The sequence below is a fragment of the Oryctolagus cuniculus genome, chromosome 11, assembly GCF_051225735.1.
Source record: "Oryctolagus cuniculus isolate XC-2025 breed Fujian yellow rabbit chromosome 11, ASM5122573v1, whole genome shotgun sequence".
Lineage (NCBI taxonomy): Eukaryota > Metazoa > Chordata > Mammalia > Lagomorpha > Leporidae > Oryctolagus > Oryctolagus cuniculus.
This window is the reverse complement of record NC_142877.1, coordinates 115,903,454-115,922,733: the sequence shown is the minus strand read 5'-3', so window position 1 is coordinate 115,922,733 and position 19,280 is coordinate 115,903,454. Positions and strand designations below refer to the sequence as shown.

At 64.7% G+C, this 19,280-nt stretch overlaps 1 protein-coding gene across 4 annotated transcripts in view; it reads right to left on the bottom strand.

Annotated features, from left to right (window-relative positions):
- The window catches only part of CACNA1I (calcium voltage-gated channel subunit alpha1 I), a 93,249-nt gene that overhangs the window by 61,597 nt on the left and 12,372 nt on the right, over positions 1-19,280 (bottom strand). For 3 of the 4 annotated variants that reach the window (XM_089307654.1, XM_089307655.1, XM_070051502.2), the window contains exons 1-2: positions 4,707-4,838; positions 3,515-3,648 (exon numbers count right to left, since the gene is read on the bottom strand). In XM_089307654.1, coding sequence (XP_089163780.1) covers positions 3,515-3,648; positions 4,707-4,799 — 227 coding nt within the window. In that variant the 5' untranslated portion in view covers positions 4,800-4,838. Of the gene's footprint in view, positions 1-3,514; positions 3,649-4,706; positions 4,839-19,280 lie in introns of those variants that run through there. The other variant, XM_089307656.1, reaches the window with a different exon arrangement.

Genomic DNA, 19,280 nt, shown 5'->3' with positions numbered 1-19,280 from the left:
CTGGTCGCCGTGGGAGGAGGGGGCTCCTGCGGTGGCAGCACACAGCAGGGCTGGCCTCTGGTCTCGGGCCTGCCACACACAGCAAGGCTGCGACCTCTAAGGAACCTTCCCACTCACAGCTCCCATGTCACCCCCCAGAGCTCAAGGGACTCACTAATGTGGGGAAGGGGAGGGGCAGGAAGGGAGGGAACACATTTGGGATGTCAGGCCTGTGACTCAGAAACCGGCATTTATAGCATGAAGCCTGGGGGGCTGGGAGGATAAGCAGGCAGCCCAGGGCAGGGGCGGGGGTCTCACATGGGTGTGGAACCGGGCGAGACTCTGCCCTGGAGGTCAGGGGCGGCCGGTCTGGATCCCAAGTCTCCAGCGCTCGGCGCAGGGCTGGGCACACACACAACTGCAGCAAGACCGTCTCCATTGAACTTGACCTCCCGCCAAGGACGACCCACACCCCGTGGGCTCAGTGCAGGGCCCCTCGTACCCAGATGACCGAGGATTTTCAAGAGGGTGACAGCAAGGCAGGAAACCGAGCGTGGAGCCCCACGCCCAGCCCTCCTGACCCCGGGGAGGATGCCGGTGGCAGGCCCTCCCCACCACCTCCCATGCCAGGAGAAGTCCTCACTCTTGAGCCCCGCCACACTGCCCACACCAGGCCAGCCCCTCGCACCCCCATCGTCCTTATTCGGGAAGATGAGTGGGGGGATCCGTCAGCTACAGGGAGCCAGGGCCCCCCAAGGACAGGGCAGCTCCTGGGGGGCAGTGAGTGGGGCCACAGGAGCCGGGAAAAAATCACCCGGAGTGTGGATAAGGCACGGGGAGCGTTTCTTACGATGCCATTTTGGAGTGGTTACCCAGACTCGTCCTAGCATTGCTTCCTTACCCAGGAGACCACCCCTTGGTTTGATCGACCGTTTCCTGCTCCTTCAAGCTGTGGATGCTGGGAAATCACGCGGTGACGTGTGGGTCTGGACCTGCCAGGGGCCTACAGGACGTCCACCCAGCAGAGAAGCCCCCAGGCCACAGCTGCTGCGCCCTGGCTCCGAGCCCACTGCCTTTCCAGTTCTCTCTCTGAATTCCTCCTGGGTGCCCGCCCGCCGGGTCCCTCCTCACGGAGCGCACTGAATCTGCGATCCACGCCACGGCCGGCCAGGGTCACAACCTGCAACTTTCTGAAAATGCGACCTTGCCACGAGGTCACTTCCGGAACCAGAGTCTGCCCCAGAGACCAAGCCCAGGCACAGCTGCTCGGAGGAGAGCGGAAAGCAAGGGCGAGCAGCTCCCGGGGACGGAGGGACGCAGGGGCAGGCAGCAGGGGAGGGGCGGGAAGCAGAGGGGACCCAGGCAAGGCCCTCCCGAAGGTCGTGGGGGAAGGCAGAGGAGGGGAAGGCCCACTTGACAGCAACTCCGGGAGCAGAGAGCAGAGAGAAAGGGCGAGAACCAAAGGGGCACAAAGGGAGGGCTGGGTGTTTGCGCTGCCGATGAAGACGCCCGCTGGGACGCCCGCGGCGCACATCCGAGCACCCGGCTCTGCTGCCGATCCGGCTTCCACTCCGATCCGGGAGGAGGCAGCAGGCCATGGCTCAAGCGGCTGGGTCACTGCCACCATCATGGGAGACCTGGATGGCGCTCCTGCCTCAGTCCCAGCCCTCTGAGGTATCTGGACAGTGAACCAGCAAATGGTTGTGTGTTCTTACTCTCTCTCTCTCTCTCGCTCTCTCTCTCTGCCTCTCAGATAAAGAAATTTTTAAAAGTTCATGGGAGGAGGCCAGCACTGTGGTGAAGCAGCTTAAGCCTCCTCCTGTGACACCAGCATCCCACAGGAGCGCCAATTCCAGTTCCAGCTGCTCCACTTCCAATCCAGCGCCCTGCTGTGGCCTGGGAAAGCAGCGGAGGACGGCCCAAGTGCTTGGGCCCCTGCACCCACGTGGGAGACCTGGAAGAAGCTCCTGGCTCTTGACTTTGGCCTGGCCCAGCCCGGCCATTGCAGTCATTTGGGGATGGAAGACCTCTCTCTCTGTCTCTCCCTCTCTCTCTGTCTATCACTCTGCCTTTCAAATAAGTAAATCAATCTTTCAAGAAAAAAAAAAAAGCTTATGTCATGGGAAATGCATTCAGAGAAGCAGAGAAGCAACAGGCCTCCTTCTGAGCCGAGGAAACAAACACACACACACACACACACACACACACACACAAGACCTGAGCTCTCAAGGCCCCACCCAGGCCCGCCCAGAGAGAGGTCTGAATTCCTAAGGGAAGAGGAAACCGGCAGGCTGCAGACAGGAGACGGCAGGCCACCTCCCGAGAAACAGGAGCAGACCTGGGCCGCCCTGCACCACTGCACCGTCCACGCCCACGGCCTGCACACCGGGACCACAGAACACGGGGGTGGGCGGGCAGGTGCCTCCCGCCAAACCAAAAAGAGATCTAGCATGAACTTGACCAAGGGGGTGATGGGAAACACGAGACCGGCTGGCTGCTAGTGGGGTCCGAACCGCTGGGGACAGCGTGGCCGTGAAAGTGAACGCAGCTCCCGGGAGGGATGCCGAGGGGAGGGCACCGCCTCTGGAAACCCCAAGGGGACCCCCGCCCCCAAGCCCCCACCTCAGCCAGGTGCTGGGCTGTCCACGCAAGCACACACATGTGCACACGGATGCACACAGATGTGAACCCACACACACGCATGTATTCGCACAGCACCCATACATCCTCTCCCACACACGCACGGCCTCCAGCCTGGTCCCCTGCCCGCCTCACCCCTGCCGTGTGGGCCCGTCCCTGGCTGCGGGCCATGCCTTCTTGTCCTCCTACCCAGGAAAGCACCAAAGTCCCCAAGTCCCCCAGCCTGGCTCAGTCTGGCTCCTGTGTCCAAGGCAAACCACAGCACTTAGCCCAGAGCCCCAGCCCCAGCGTTCCAAGCCCCATCTATCACGCAGCAGGTGCACAGGGCCTCAGCGGGCGGGGCTGCCCCCTGCCACCCTCCCACCCTCGGCGTGTGTGGCAGCATGGATGCGGAATGGGAGCTCCTGCCAGCCCTGCTTGGGTGGCCTCTGGGATGGCTCTGCCCCAGGAAAGCAGGGACAAGGCACAGAGCAGGGTCCAGCAGTGCACATGGGCTGAGGTGTCACCGGGCCTCTGGGACTGGGGCTCAGGTCTCAGCAGAGAGGAGCAGTTTGGAGTCAGGGCTGAGTCTGGGCTCTGTGTCTGCCACGTTCAGGGATCTGGGTGACAACAGCAACAGCTCCCATTTCCCGGGTGCTCCTTTTGGGGTAGCTATTAGGTTCCTCCCACTTTACAGATGGGAAAGCAGAGGCTTAGAGGGGTTAAGTGGCTTTCTCAAGGTCACACAGTAAATTAGCTCAAACAGCCCCAGTATCCGCTGGCAGTGCAGGAGGGGAGGAAGGCGCATCCGTCACCAGGGACATTCAGCCAAGCCAGCCCACCTCACCACACGGCCGCCTCGCCGGCGCCAAGAGCCCCACGGGCCAGCGAGACGGTCCCGGTGCGAGCCGCTCACCCTGCCATGACGATGAAGAAGTCCAGGCGGTTCCACGTGTCCCCGAGGTAGCACTTCTTCCCAAAAATGCCCAGGGCCACCATCTTGAGCACCATTTCCATGGCGAAGAAGATGAAGATGAAGTCATCGAAGACCTACAGGGACAAGAGGGTGGCAGAGCAGGACCAGGGTCAGGGCCACGGTGTCGCTGGGGACGCGGGCACCAGAGCTGGGCAGGAGCAGAACCCGCAAGGCCTGGTCCGGTGCAGCCCACTCTCGGCTGAGGGCTCTGAGGCCGGGGGCATGCAGACCGCTCTCTCTGCACCTCTGGGGCCTGGGGCTGGTGGAGGGCTGTCACCCACTGGACTCAGACCCGCCCCAAGGTCGGGATCCAGCTAGTCCAGGATGGGGCCAGGGGCCTGGACTTCTTGTTGTTAGTTTTGTTGTTCATTTATTCAGGAAGCAAAGAGACACACAGATGGGCAGACAGAGCAAGCGTTCCCATCCTCTGGTTCATTCCCCAAATGCCTGAAATAACCAGGCCAGGAGCCAGGAACTCCACCCAGCACTCCCACGTGGGTGGCAGGGACCCAGTCACCTGAGCTGTCGCTGCTGCCTCCCAGGGTCTGCGTTAGCAGGAAGCTGGAGTCAGGAGCCGGAGCTGGGAGTGAACCCAGGCGCTCCAACGGGCATCGCCAAGGCCAGAGGCCCAGCCCAGGGGTCTGGGAGTTTAACAAGGGTCCCGGGGGCCCTGCGCTCAGGGCTGCTTGGAAACCAGAGTCCTGGGGAGCCCCAAGAGCAGGGACAATTCCTCCCGGGGGACCTGCCCTCCCCAGGGGAAGGCACTGAGTGTTCCCGCATCTGTCAAATGGTGTGACCCAGCATCCTGCACCACAGGTATGCACGCCTGCACCGGCTCCTGGCAGATACCAGGGGCGAGGCCCCCACCTGGGACCTAGGGAGACGCGCGCTGCGGAGCGCCTGGACGCCCGCTCACCCTTTTGCAGAGAACTGGGGGACAGGGCAGGTGCGGCAGAGGAGGGCACCTGTACCGTGGCAGGTGGGAGCCCAGGACAGAGAAGATGGGAGCCTGCACAGGGTCAGAGGCCCCCACACGGAGAGGAGGGCTGGAGGGAGACAGGTCAGGACGAGGACAGCGGGGGAGCAGGCCGCTCGTGGGTGGGGGTGGGGGTGGGCGTGGGGGCGGGCTCACCTGCAGGATCTTGCAGCGGTCCGTCAGGCAGTCCATGTCGTCGCACGGCTGGTACATGCCCAGGGTCACGCAGTTCAGCAGGATCACCAGCATGCTGACACACTCGAACCACGTGCATGGGTCAAGGGCAAAGCCGCCACAGACGCAGGCAGGCGCCCCGGTCCTGAGTGGGTCAACGCCCAAGTCTTCCAAGCCTTGGAGCCGACCCCCCCACCTCAACAGACAGGGGAGGGCCAAACCCAGCCCCCACAGGCTGCCCCTGGCCCTGCCCAGGAAGCAGAGGTCCCCAGGACCCTCCCGCAGGTCTGGGCTCCCCCAGCCGCTCCACCCTGACGTCTTCCTGTCCCCACCTCCCTTCTCCAACTACCTTGCCCCTCCCCAACCCGCTGCCCCCTCCAGCTCTGCTGAGGCCCCGTCCACAGCCTGCAGAGGGCCCCGCTGTGCGGCTGAGGCTGGCCGGACCCCAACCCCTGCTCCAGGCAGCGTGGGCTCGGCCTCCTCACGCCCGCTCAGGCAGAAAGTCTGCAGCCAAGGGGTCCAGAGCCCACCTCTTAAACCAGCCCAGGGCACTCCCTCTGCGCCATTAGCCAGGGGCCAGCCTAAGTCTGGACAGCTGAGAGCGACCCCACAAACACCCCCTCCCTCCTGGACTGACTCCTGCCCAGGCTCAGAGCATGGCCGGTCCCCCCTCCCCGTTCCCAACCCGCCCAGTCACAGAACCAGGGAGGTCAGAGCTCGAAGGGTCACCCCCAGCCCCCTCCCCCCGGTCAGCACATGGATGAGAAAGCGAAGGACTACTCAGGCACCCAAGCCTGTGTCTCCACCGCGGCTGAATCTGTCTCCGTGAAGGGAGGGCAATCCAAGGTACCGTGGGCCGAGCCGCAGGCAGCATGAGCACCCGCAGTCAGACTCACAGGTGGACCTCCAGGCCGCCCCGCTGGCTTCTCCGAGAGGGGAGGCGCTGGCAGAAATCACCACACACAGCCTGCATTCCTGCACCAGACACGCAGCTCTCGTGTGGTCAGCACTGACCCGCTCGGGGCCCCAGGCAAGCCCCGTCCACCTCCTGACCACGGGAGGCTCCCGCTGAGGACCCACCGGGCCTCACTGGCCAGCAGTGAGGGCTGAAACCACCTGCTGCCAGCTCAGCGCCCCGCCCGGCTCCCTGGCCCTCACCACAGCCAGGCTGCCGTGGCTCACCCACCTCCAGCCTCTCTGCCGCCTGTGGCTCCTTAAGAGCCCCCAGGCACACGCCAGCTCAGGGCCTTCGCACACGCTGTCTGCCTACCTGGAGACCCCTGCCAAGACGCTCCAGGGTCTTGTCACCCCCTCTGGAGTCCCCGCCCAGCCTCCCCCTGCAGGCCCTCCCGCGGCCGCACCTCCCTCCAAGCACCTGTCACTCCGCCCAATCCCGACAAGCTCATCGTGTTCATCCACTGCCAGAACCTACTCCCCCAGGGCAGCCCTGACGTAACAGGCCACTAACTGCACACCACGCGTGTCTGCTGGCTGAACTCCGACACCCAGTGCTTCCCGTGTGCCTCCACCCCAGGGCCTGGGCCCCGGCTGTCAGCCTGGACATGGCTGCACCAGCCAGACCCCACCCGGAGTGTGGCGAGCCCCTCCGGCCTACCGGGATCTGGACCTGGTTTCCGCGGCAACAGTCTCCCTCGCATCTCCAGGCCCTTGCACACCTTGGGATGCTGCCTTCTCCTTCTCCCTCCCCCAGACCCTCCCCCTGGCCCCCACTCCTTCCTGCCCCCCCCCCACACACACTGCCGCTCTCCCGCCAAAGCCTGTAATTAATTTCAGTCGCTGCCAGGGACCCCTTCTGGTCTGAGCATCACTCCGGCAGCCGCTTCATCATTAATTAACTTTTTGAAGTTCAAACGCTCTAATTACCAGCGAGCACCCCCCGCCCGCCTGCCCTGCTCCCTCTCCTCTGATCCCGCTGCCCTTCCTGCCGGTTTTCAGCTCAGCGTGCTCTCAGCAGGTGCCTCCCCAGAGCCTGATGTCCCCCGGGGTCCTGGGCCGTGGGAGGTCAGCAGGCCCATTTCACAGAAAAGGAGAACTGAGGCTCAGGGAAATTAGAAGCCTCTCCAGCGTCCCACAGGGGGGAAGCACCAGAGCTGAGAGTCACCCCAGGCCTGCTGGACGCTGCCTGTGGCTTCCCCCGGCCCTGGGGGCCTCAGCCCATCCCGGTCTCTCTCCTGCAGCCTTCCCGTGCCTGCAGCTCTGGTCTCGGGCCCTGCAATCTGCCCTCCCCCACAACCAGCACTCGCTATGCCGGACGCGAGGCGAGCGTGCTGCCGGCGTCGCCCCCCCCCACCCCAGTCCTCTGAGGGGCCCCACTTACCAGGACGGAAACTAAGACCCAAAGAGAAGCAGATCTGCCAAGGTCACGGGCTGGAAACGGGCAGAGCTCACACGAAGCCACGGCCTGCTCTTCTGGCCCCCAAGCTACTTGGTCAGTGCCTGGTTTTTTCTTAAGTGTTTGCGAGACAGTGAGACACAGGGCACTCCCCATTGCTGGCTCACACCCCAGACGCCCACAACAGCCAGCGGGCTAAGGATGGGGGCTGGGAACTCAGTCCAGGGCTCCCACGTGGGTGGCAGGGACCCAGCGACTTGAGCCATCACCCCTGCCTCCCAGGGTCTGCGCCAGCAGGAAGCCGGAGCGAGGAGCCGGAGGGAAATCAGACCAGACTGGCCGAGGCGGGACGAGTCGGGAGTGTCCGGTCCCCACGCCACGCACCTCTCCTCCCTGCCAGGTGCCTGAAACCAACTCCGAGTAAGTGGAAACCTTCCGCGCGCCGGACGCGGTGGCTCAGACGTTAAGCCACAGCTCGGACGCCCACATCCCACAGAGGAGAGTCCTGCCCACTCTGCTTCCCGTCCAGCTCCCTGCTGGTGCACCTGGGAAAGCCGTGGAGGACGGCCTGGGTGCCTGGGCACCTGCCAGCCACGTGGGAGACCCGGGAGAAGCTCCTGGCTTCAACCTGGCCAGCTCCAGCTGCTGGGCCATTTGGGGAATGAACCCGCAGAAGGAAGATCTCTCATGTTTCTCTCTCTCTCTCTCTCTCTCTCTCTCTGCCTTTCACAAGTCTTTAAAACAACCAAACACCTCCTGCGGCTCCCCGGCCTGGGTCTCGGCTCTCAGCGGCCTTGGTGGGCGGTGAGCTTCCTGCTGTCCCGGGCACCCCCTCGCCTGCGCCTTCCGGCTCCACCTCCAGGCAGCCCCACTGCTGCCTCCAGGCTTCCCGGAAGCACCCTCCTCCCCTCCCCTCTGGGGCGCTCCCTGCCCTCCTGATGGAGCACCCATCATAGCAATGAACCTAGCAGGAGCCACGCCTACCACGCGCCAAGTGTCCCGCAGACGTGGCCTCAGCTCTCGCAACGCACCGGGGCAGACGAGGACACGGGCCGGGAGGGGGAGGTGACTTGCCCAAGGTCACACGGCCCCACGAGCAGCCCCGACTGTCACTGGGAGCTGCCACGCGCTGCTGCCTCTGCGGCTCGTCCAGCCGCCCACGGCCTGGAGTCCCCCGAGGGGGCAGGGAGCAGCTTTCATCTCCGCACTGCTCAGCGCACGGCCCCAGCCCCGGCCCCGAGGCCCGCGGCGGAATCCCAGTTGGCAGCGCCTGGGCCCCTTCCAAGAGCCCACGGGGCTCAGAAGCCGGCCCAGAGCCAGCGTCACTGCCCGCAGCTCCTGACACGCTCCCCACAGGCTCCCGGATCAAAGGCGCCAGCCCTCCTTGAAGTGGAAGCAGCCACGGCGTGATGGGCAGGAGGCTGGGGGGGAGGCCCAGCGGCAAACACCCCAGCATCACTCACGAGCCGGGAGGAGCCCCTGGGGAGCACGGGCTGGCACAGCGGTGCTCCCGGAACGGCCTGGGGGTGGGGAGACAGCCCAGAGGGCAGTACAGTAGATCTGGGAGTGCGAGTGCCCACCCGGGAGGGCAGGGCGTCTTCAGTGCCCCCCCACTGCCTCCCACGGGGAGGCTCGAAACCCCCGCCTGGCACCTGAGACCGTGCGATCGGGGCCCAGCCCCCTCCCAGCTCACGTCACCCTCCTGTCAGCGTCACTCTGTCACACAGCAGCCTGGCCGAGCCTCCAAGGCACCCGTGGGAGACACAGGGGCACGGAGCTGCCCAAGCACCCAGCGGGCCCAGAGCAGAGGCGACACAGCAGACTCCTCCCCCACCAGGGGTCCCAGCGCCACGGCCACACTGCACCTGGGAATGGCCACACGGTGCTCGTCTCCAACTGTCTAGGGCCCTGAGGGGTGCAGACGGAGATCAACGGCGAGCCGATCGATCGGGCAGCCGCCTGTGCAGGCAACGCCAGCCCCAGCAGCCAGGCCTCAGGAAAATCCACCAAACGGCCCCTGGTGGCTGCAGAGCCCCGGCAGCGTCTCGGCCCCCACCCCACTCCAGGAAGCCCTCCCGAGCGGCCTGCACCCCCCACTTCCCAGCCCCGGAGCCCAGCTCACACCTCCCAAGGTCCTCAGAACTGGGCCTTGGGGCCAAGCATTTATCAATGAGCACACATTGAGTGCCTGCTGTATGCCAGGCAACAAGTTAACAGGAATGATGGCAACGCGCGCACACATTTCTTACGGGTCCTCCAGTGTTCTCGAGAGCTCGTTTGCATGATCACCCGCCATGCAGCATCTCACTCCAACTTTACAGCCAACCCCCGAGCACGCAGCCAGGAGGCCCCGGAACCCGGAGCCCAGCAGCCATCGGCCCTTGGGCAGGTGGCACCCGGCAGAGAGAGCCCCTCTCTCTGTCCACCTCTCTTACAACAAGGCCAGGGGTCTCACATTTCTCAGGGAAAAAAAAAAAAAAAGCCACCTCGCCAGGCCGGTAGCGAGAATCCCTCGCGGGCAGCACCCGCCCATCACGTGCTCTCCCCTGGAGCAGAACAGAGAGAGGCCGCGACGGGCCCTCCTGACGACGTCTGCCTGGCTGTGTGCCGCTCACTGCGCCTTTCCAAACACACCCCCTAGGCAGGCGAGGGCCCGCGTCCCAGCCCACGTCCCAGCTCCCTGCTGCTGTGCGCCCTGGAGGCAGCGGCCATGGCGGAAGCAGTGAGATCCAGCCACCCACGTCGGGGACCTGGACTGGGCTCCTGGTTCCGGCCGGGTCTTTGAGGCACAAACCGGGGGATGGAAGTCTCTCTGCCTCTCAAATAAATAAATGAACATTTAAAAAATGAAACGAAAATCCGCCAACCTGTTCAGGCATGTTATGAGCAGGGTCGGCCTGGAACCGCAGCAAAGTCCCCCATACTGGCAGATCCTACTGCTGCCCCCATTTCACAGATGAAGAAACGGAGGCAGCAAGCGCCAGTCCAGGGTCAGGCGGGCAGCAGGGGCGTGGTTGTCAACCACGCGCTCGGCCGCCGGCAGGCTGGGAGCTGGGACACATGGAGTGTTGGCTTTCTCTTCTCGCCCACCCTGTCTCCGCCCGAGCACCCCCAGCCAGGCCAGGGGAGGTCAGCCTGGGTCACGATGAGCCTGGCTGTGCCCCTGCTGAGGGAGGATCCAGTGAGGTCCCAAAGGGGGCACATTCCGGCCCCTGCTGTGCTGCGACTCAGCAGGAGGCAGTGGGAGGGGGTGTCTGCCACAGGGGCCCCCAGACACACGGAGGGCCGGCAGGAAGCACCCTGACCCCCGGTCCCCTCGCCCCGCCAGCTCCCAGAGAGTGGCCGCGTGGAGGAGCAGCCTCCGACGCTGGGTGCCCAGGGAGGGCCCCTCGGGGCAGCCGCCTCTCCAGGAGCCAGCCAGAGGCCTGCGGTTACCATGGCGACCACTGCCCTCCTCCTGCGGGCCGGCTGACAGTCAGGTCCCCGGGAGTGGGGGCGGGAGTGCCGGGCTTGGCAGAGGCGGCCAAGTTTGTTTTTATTTTTGTCAAATCTGAAATCTGATGCATTTCCCAGGGTCCATCTCTGCTGTCCAAAGAACCCCAGCGGAGGAAGGGGCTAAGGCTGCCCCCGCCCAGACCGCGAGCTGGGAAGCAGCGCAGGCCTCCCCAGTTCACGGGCCAGCTCCACAGGCATCCGTGGAGCACCTGCTGTATACCCGGCCTGCGCACCGAGGCCCCGAGATGCCTGAGTGTGTCCCAGTCCAGGGCTCCGCGGCGATGTGTGCCACCGTGTCCCGTGTGCTGCCGTCACAGAGGCACGTCCGCTGTGTTCTGGGCCTGGGGCTTTCAGAGGACACTCACTCATTCACTCACTCATTCACTCATGAACCCATCACAGCAGTCGCTGTGGTGAGCTTAGCCGTGTGGACCTCAACAGCCACACGCAGGCCGCCCTGGGTGTGTGTCCAGGAGAAACACTAACCCAAATCCCCAGGAAGGGCCGGCGCCGCGGCTCACTAGGCTAATCCTCCGCCTGCGGCGCCGGCACCCCGGGTTCTAGTCCCGGTCAGGGCGTCGGATTCTGTCCCGGTTGCTCCTCTTCCAGGCCAGCCCTCTGCTGTGGCCAGGGAGTGCAGTGGAGGATGGCCCAGGTGCTTGGGCCCTGCACCCCATGGGAGACCAGGAGAAGCACCTGGCTCCTGCCATCGGATCAGCGCCGTGTGCCGGCCACAACACGCCAGCAGTAGCAGCCACTTGGGGGGTGAACCAACGGAAAAAGGAAGACCTTTCTCTCTCTCTCTCTCTCTCTCTGTCTAACTCTGCCTGTCAAATAAATAAATAAATAAATCCCCAGAAAGGCACGGTCCGGAACACTCCGGGCCGTATCGCTGCTAACAGCCCGACCACGGGTGCATCAACAAGAGAAGGCAGAGGGCAGGGAGTCCAGCGGGGAGTGCAGCTGTCCCCTAGGGCACACCTGTGTCTGGGGACATCTTGGCTGTTACAACTTGACCAGGCCAGGAGCTGGCCTCTGGTGGGATGTGGCCTGGGACGCTGGGAAACATCCCAGCAGGCACAGGGCAGCCCACACCCCCGCAGTGAAGAATTACCCAAACCCCTAATGTCATCGGTGTTGAGGGTGAGAAGCCGGCTTGGGGGGAGCATCTGCTGGTGGAATACTACTCGGCCCAGAAAAAGAACAAACTGCACAGACACACGCCCACAACATGGGTGAGTCTCCTCGAGTTGTAAAAGCCAGAGCAGATGATTCCGAATCCCATGAAGTTCAAGGCCAGACAAAGCGACCTTCAGTGGAGCAGCTCAGCTAGCGGTCACTGGGTGGCGCAGGGGGAGGAGGAAGTGCCTCCTGGGCAACGGTGGTCACCACGCCCACGGCAGCCGTGGGAGATGGGTGTGGCCAACACTATCACACCCACTTTGCAGTGGGGAGGCCCAGACAGCAGCACTTGCCCAAGAGGACACAGCACGAGCAGGGACCAAAACCAGCCCACCGAGTGAGCGGCCCCCTAGGGGCGAGCGGGCCTGGGTCTCCCTCTGCTTGCACACCTCCAGCCACGGGCCGATCCCCACATGCAAGGGCCCCGCCAGCACTGGCCGGTTTTGCTCCTGGGTTGTGGGTCGTAGTGGGCTGTGATCCCTTTGGGCGGGGAGGGGACAGGGCGGTGAGCTCACGCGTCCTCCCCTCCTTCCTTGTCCCTGGCCCAACCCCATTTCCTGGTGTTCCCACCACGTGGAAACTCACTGGACCCGGCCCAAGTCTCTGAGTCCCAGATGCCCAGCGGGCTGCGGTGCCCAGCGCGGACAGCAGACGGGGGAGGCGGTGGGGAGGAAATGGGCTGCCGGCCGGGAAGAAGCCCCCGGCAGGGGTCCATGGGACAGTGCCGAGGCAGGGGTGTAGACACCTCAGTGCTGAGGCAGGGGTGTAGACGCCTCGTGCAGGCAGGGGTACAGACACCTCGTGCAGGCAGGGGTACAGACGCCTCGTGCTGGCGCCCACAGTGCCCTGTGTGGCCCGCGTTCCAGCAGCCACTGGCGGACACAGGCCCTTGTCCCCAGACAGACTGTGTCGTTCAGGGGCAGGACTCAGCCGTCCCTCTCACACTCAGAGCCCTGTCTGCAGTGGCATCGGCAGCCTCCGCGGGGAGTGAGGTCCCTGTCACCTGGAGGCAACAAGCAGCCGCCCTCCCACCCTGCAAGCCCTCTCCTCTCCCCCGGAGCACCCATCACTCATCGCTCCCTTATCCACCGCCGTCACTGAGGCCTGGCTCGGCACCTGGCCCAGGGCCTCCGGGCACCCAGGCCGAAGGCAAGGCCACGAGCAGACACCGACGGGCGGGTGAGGGCGACACAGGGAGGGGGACTGTCCCTCAGCCTCCACGGGGACCCTGTCTTCCACCAACCATCCCTGCACACGCATGTGCAGTTACATGGAGACTCAGCCCCCGTGCACCGCACACACTCACACACAAGGCACCAGGCGTCTGCACGCACGCCCATCGGGCCGGCAGCACTGGGCAGAGCTGAGCCCTCTCCTTCCAGGACACTGGTCCCTGACCTCCATGCACTCAGCAGGTGGCAGGGTGCCTGACAAATGGGGGAGGGAGTGAGCACCCAGCATTTCAAGAAGTGCACACCTGGACAGGGCATGGGTCGATCAGTGAGCAGCTAGGAGGCGCGGATGGGCCTTTGGGGTAGAGGGGCCAATAGGCAGTGAATGGGTAGATGGACGGGAGAGGTGAATGCAGGGGTTGGGTGGGAAGGGGTGGGAGACAGGGGAGTGGCTGGAGATGGAACCATGGCTAAATACATAGCTCGGTGGGTGACGGATGGACGGATGGACAGACAGATGGATGGACGGACAGATGGATGGACAGGCAGACGGATGGACGGATGGATGAGCAGATAAGGCAAATGAGGGAGCCGAGGTAGATGGCCGAGTGGCTGCTGTGTGGGAGACGGGTGGGTGGCTGGGTACAGGGCACGACAGGCGGGCCTGACTGCGCCTCCCCCAGAGATGCCCGCTTCGTCTCGGGCCCCCGACACGCACAGCCCGATCCCACACTCCACTGACCTCAGAGAGCCCGAGCCCCGGCTCTCTCCACCCTGGGCCCAGCCACGCTGCGGGGAGTGGATGTGCTGTGTGCTGCAGGACACTGGGCTCACCCCACTGCAAAGCAGCAGCACAGCGCCCGTGTTGTGGCCACCAAACAATGACCCAGACGCTGCCAGTGTCCCCGGAGGGCCAGGGGGCAAGATCACCCCCACTGACAACCACAGACACGGCCCCACCCCTCCCCAACCCAGAGAGCAGGGCTCACCGGCCTGGGGCCAACCAAGCTGGCCCTTGGAATGGTGAGCCACCCTCAGCGCCCTCCGGCGACACAGCGGGGTCCTGCCAGGGACACGGGGCAGCCGTGGCACCCTGCCCCCCCACCTCCACCTGGCTCAGCACCCCCCACCCTCCCCCACTGTGGGCCAAGCCTCCCTCCTTTCTCCGATGGATGCAAGCCAGCGCTCAGAGGGGCCCGGCTGTTTGCCCAGCATCACACAGCACACACCCAGAAGGGGATGGATCGTGAAAGGGATGTGGGGGGCCAGCGCCGCGGCTCACTAGGCTAATCCTCCGCCTTGTGGCGCCGGCACACTGGGTTCTAGTCCTAGTCGGGGCGCCGGATTCTGTCCCGGTTGCCCCTCTTCCAGGCCAGCTCTCTGCTGTGGCCCGGGAGTGCAGTGAAGGATGGCCCAAGTCCTTGGGCCCTGCACCCCATGGGAGACCAGGAGAAGTACCTGGCTCCTGCCATCGGATCAGCGCGGTGCGCCAGCTGTGGCGGCCATTGGAGGGTGAACCAACAGCAAAGGAAGACCTTTCTCTCTGTCTCTCTCTCTCACTGTCCACTCTGCCTGTCAAAAAAAATAAAAATTAAAAAAATTTTAAAAAAAAGAAAGAAAGGGATGTGGGGAGAGACCGGCAGGAAGACACGCCACCGATCAGAAAGCTGCACCCATTTCTCCCCTGGGAGAAGCACACGAGGCCACCCATCTCCGTGCAGGGTTGTGAGGGGCAGGTCAGAGCCAGCTTCCGCCCCGGAAGGACAGATGAGAAAATCCCATCACGTCGCCAGCCCCGGCCCCCAGGAGCAGCTGCCTCACCCTCAACCAGCCCCCTGCCCCCCAGTTCTCCAGCTCCGGGTCAGTGACAGGAGACTCCTGCCAGGTTCGCCCCAGGCTGAGGGCCACTCTGGCTGGTCACCTCCCAGCCCCTGGTCTGCCAGGTGGGCCATGTCCCGAGCCGGCTGAGCTGCCAGGAAGAAGCGGTGCACCCTGCACATAGTAGGTCCCTTGTCCCCAGTTCTCCAGAATCTGGGCCCCAGTGCCCTGTCCTTGTCCTCCGTCCCTGTCCTGCCCCAGCCCACACCCAGGCTGTTCTCGGCATCCCCAGTGACCCCGCACTCGGCTGAGCCCTTTACGCAGCTGTTCCCACAGCCGGGATGCCCCCCTACGTCTCCCCCTTCCCTCCGGCCAAGGCTACCGCACTCCAGCCAGGACGAGTGGACCTGCTGTCCCCTAAGGGTTGTTCTGCCCACCTGTACCCCATTTCACCGCTCAAGAGTGGACTCTGCCTCCTCCATCAGACTGGGGACTCCTCCCTCAGGCTGCGGTCAGCGCTGGGTGCCCAGGCCTGCTGCGCTGTGGCTCCACCCGACATGGCTGAGCAGCCCTGGGCTCGCCTCGCCTGGGGTCAGAACCCTGTCCAGCACAGAGCGGGGCCTCCCCACACTGAGTCACTCGGTGACCAATCCACGGAGAGCAGCAGCAGCAGGAACTCCCGCCCAGCCCCCCCCCCAGGCATCCTCCCTCCTGCTCCAGGAGTGACCGTGCCCACGTCCCATCCCTGCTGGGTGCTCTTCAGTGCCCCGCCAGGGTGCGCCAGGTCAAGTGCAAGCAGCAAGACCCAACCAAGCACCCCCTCGCCCTGGTGGGCTTCAGCAAGGTGCCCAGGCTGGGCCAGAGGCTGCCTCCCCACCTGCAGGGGTCCTTTCTACAGAAATCTCCGAGCCCTGGGGTCAGACCCGCCCCCTGGCCCGGGTAGCCTCCTCCGATTGGTCACCTGGCCCGCCCTGCTGGCCAATGAGAGTGCAGCGTCCACTCTGGCCACCCCGCGGACCCTGGGAGACGCGCTTGGTGCTGACTTTTATTTCTGAGAAAAACAACCTTCTCCACACCAGATGGAGAGGAGGACAATTTCCCACACACGCGGCTGCTTCCAGCAATGCCTGCGTCCGTCTGGACGGGGCCGTTAGGACAGGGCTGGAGGGGGAGGGCCCCTCGCCCCTCCTCGGAACCCCCTGCCCTCCCAGCCCCGGGAGAGGAGCCACGGGGACCAGTGGAGGGCAGGGAGGGGCTGGCACAGGGCTGGGGTAGGGGGTCCGAGGGCGGCGTGGACGCTGGGCCTTCTGGGGTGGAGATGAGGGCACGGCAGGTGCAGGCCCAGGAGTGAGTGAGGAAACGCAGGAAACAGGCCTGGGCTGGGGAGAATCAGGGTGGCCACAGGGGCCTCGAGTCCAGGTAAATGAGATGATTCCGGGCACAGAAGCAGTAAAACGGTTAAGGAGTGAAGGAGGCAGGGCGAGGGCTGCACAGCCCTGCCTGCGCGCAGCCCGAGAAACTCCACTTCCCGCACCAACCACAGGAAGCCCAGGCCCGAGGCAGGAGCGGGCGGTGGGTCCAGGGCCCAGGTGGCAGGGCTGCGGTCTCCTGGTCCAGGGCTCTCTCTACTGTGAGGGGAGGGCAGGAGGGGCGGTGCCCCCGTCACTGCCTGGCAGAGAAGGCTCAGGCCAAGAGGGACCAAGGACAGATGAAGGAGGAGCCCCCAGGGCATCCCATATGGACGCTGGTTCGAGACCGGGCTGCTCCACTTCCCATCCAGCTCCCTGCTTATGCGCCTGGGGAAGCAGCTGAGGATGCCCAAGTGCTTGGGCCCCTGAACCCACGTGGGAGACCCGGAGGAAGCTCCTGGCTCCTGGCTTCAGCCTGGCCCAGCCCCAGCCCCGGCCATTGCCACTCTCTTCTCTCTAACTCTGCCTGTCAAATAAAAAATAACAATTTTTTTTAAAGGGAGATGCTCCAGGGGGTTCTAGAGGACTTCATTCCGTGGCCTCAGACCCGTGGTGCAGCACTGAGGCAGGGGGATGGACTACATGACTGCGGCAGGGGAGCAGTGGTGGCCTCATCGCTCCCACACCATATTCCCAGGTCCCCCTCCGCCGTCTGCCAACTTCCAGGGACAGCACATCCCCACCCTAGCGGTCCCCAGGCCTCTCAGACCATGGCCAGGACACAGTTACCCAGCTGCCCAGCTGCCCGGCCGCCCAGGCCCCTGCCAGCTTCATTGCCAGCCCCCACTGCCACCCAGCACCTGCCTGTGCCTGCCCGGCCTGCTCATCCTACCTCTGAACCCCCTCACCCAGGGTCTCTGTGGCCCCCATTTCACAGACGGACCAACAGAGGTTTGATGAGGGCACGGGGCTGGTCTACACCCAGCCAGCGGAGGAGCCAGGAGCAGACCGTCATCCACAGGGCAATGATGAACTGCAGGTCCCAGGGACACCTCTGAGTCCCCTCCTCCCAAGGCACCGGGACCTGTGCCTGGGCCACCGACCCGTCTCACACAACCCACAGGCGCCTCGTGCCGGCCCCACGACAAAATGGCCACAGCCGTACCCCCCGCCCAGTGCCTGGCACACGGCACACTCGGGGGCGGCTCGGTGAGGCTCCCGGGACTGGGGGAGAGGAGAGCGTGCACACCCCCGACGCACACGCTGAGCCCCCACAGCACAAGACTCGGCTGTGATGAGGCCATCGGCCCCGGCCCCTTCCTGCCCAGCGACAGCCCAGGTCACCGAGCCCAAGAGAAGGCGGCCTCGGCCAGGTGCTCAGCCAGAACCAGACGGCCACGTGGATGCCGGAACACCTGCCGGCCCCAGCCCCGGCAGACGCATGCCGGAGCCCAGCCAGGGAGCACAGGTGAGACCCAGGGGCACAGAGCACAGCCCCCAGGGGGCTGGCGGGGACGGGGGCCCAGGAAGCCCTTTCCAGCCCTCGCTGCCGGCTCTCCCCATCCTACAGACAGGGAGACCGAGGGCACAAGTGGGGGCGGACTTGTCCAAGGTCGCTCGGCGGCTGTGGCTCCCGCCTCCCGGCCAGGCTGGCGCAGGCACCCCGGCCTCCCTGGAGCAGCCAGGAGGCCTTCACAGCCCACTGGCTGCCCCACACGCATGGCTGCCTCCCACTGCCGCAGGAGCCTGGCTCCGCCCGGAGCAGTCTGGGGAGGGGAGGGGCTGCAGCCGCCTCTGGGGACGGCCCCAGGCAGGCCACAGAGAGGCTGCCGCAGAGCTGGGGACCGGGGACTCCTGCCCGGCTGCTGGCCGCAGCAAAGCAAGCCCTCTGTTCTGGGTGGCAGCCATGCCTGGACAAAAGCCAGGCCTGGGGGCTCAGAGAAATCAGGGTGTTCATCCCAGCTCTGCCACATCCTGGCTGTGCGACCCTGGATAAAAGCTACTCAGCCTCTGTGTGCCTCACTTTCCTCATCTGTGAAATGGATCTATGAGGGCGTCCCCCCTCCCTGGGTGGTTATGAGGGTTAACGGCCATCACACGGCAAAGCACTGGGAACAGCAAATGCGGCTCCCCGATCGTCCCTGCCTCCTCTGGGGGGGACGCACTGCGGGATGCCTTGCAGGAGTCATCTCTTTAATCTCCCCATTGTAGAGATGAGAAGACTGAGGCTCAGGAAAAGCTCTGGAAGTCTCATCTAGGGTGGAAAATAGGCTTCTGATGGATTAGTCATGGCTGCCAGGGCCACCCTGCTGGAGGCTGCCATGATTGATTAGCAATGTCTGCAGTGACCAGGGCAGGGACACCAGTGACAAAACCCACACGGATTCACCTAAGGAACAGAGACTGAATCTGATTTTCCCTGGAGACAATGTGCTCCGAAGGTGATACGTTCTATCCAGGGACCTGTCCCCAAGGCCTATCGAATCTACCGCCAGCCGTGTTTACTCAGCTGTACCTCCTGGCCCTGGTCACCTCTAGGACAGGCGTGGTGATAACTGCAAGTGTGGCCGATCTGCCGGTCTACAAAGCTCCACCGCCCCTTCGCCTCCCGTGCTGTGTAGCCGTGGAAGGCCAGTGCCACCCCTGCTGGACAGGTGAGGCTCAGGGAGGTTAAGGAAGTAGCCCGTGGTCACACAGCAAGCCAGCAGGGGGCAGAACCAGCCCCCGGGTCTGACTCAGGTCCCCGCCCCGCCATGAGTCAAACACGCCATCTCCCCCGACCCCTGCCCCGGCATGTCAAACAGGCCTGAGGCCCAGGCCGGGCAGGAGCAGGCCCGACACCCAGCGAGGGTCGCGGCAGCCTGCCGGCTCTCCAGTGAGTCAGACGTGACTCAGGGCCCGGTGAGGAGCTGAGTCAGGGAGCACCAAGCTCCAAAAAGCGGCTGGCTCCGAGCCAGGGCCCCTCGGCACCGGGGATGCGCTGGGCGGGGGGCGGGGGGTACAGGGAGGGAAGCTGACAGAGCTGGACTCCCCCCACGGCCTGGCTGCTCCCACTCAGCCAACCCTGACATCCACAGGGGCCCCACTCCCGTCTCCATGGGACAGCCCTCTGCCCAGTTTGCACACG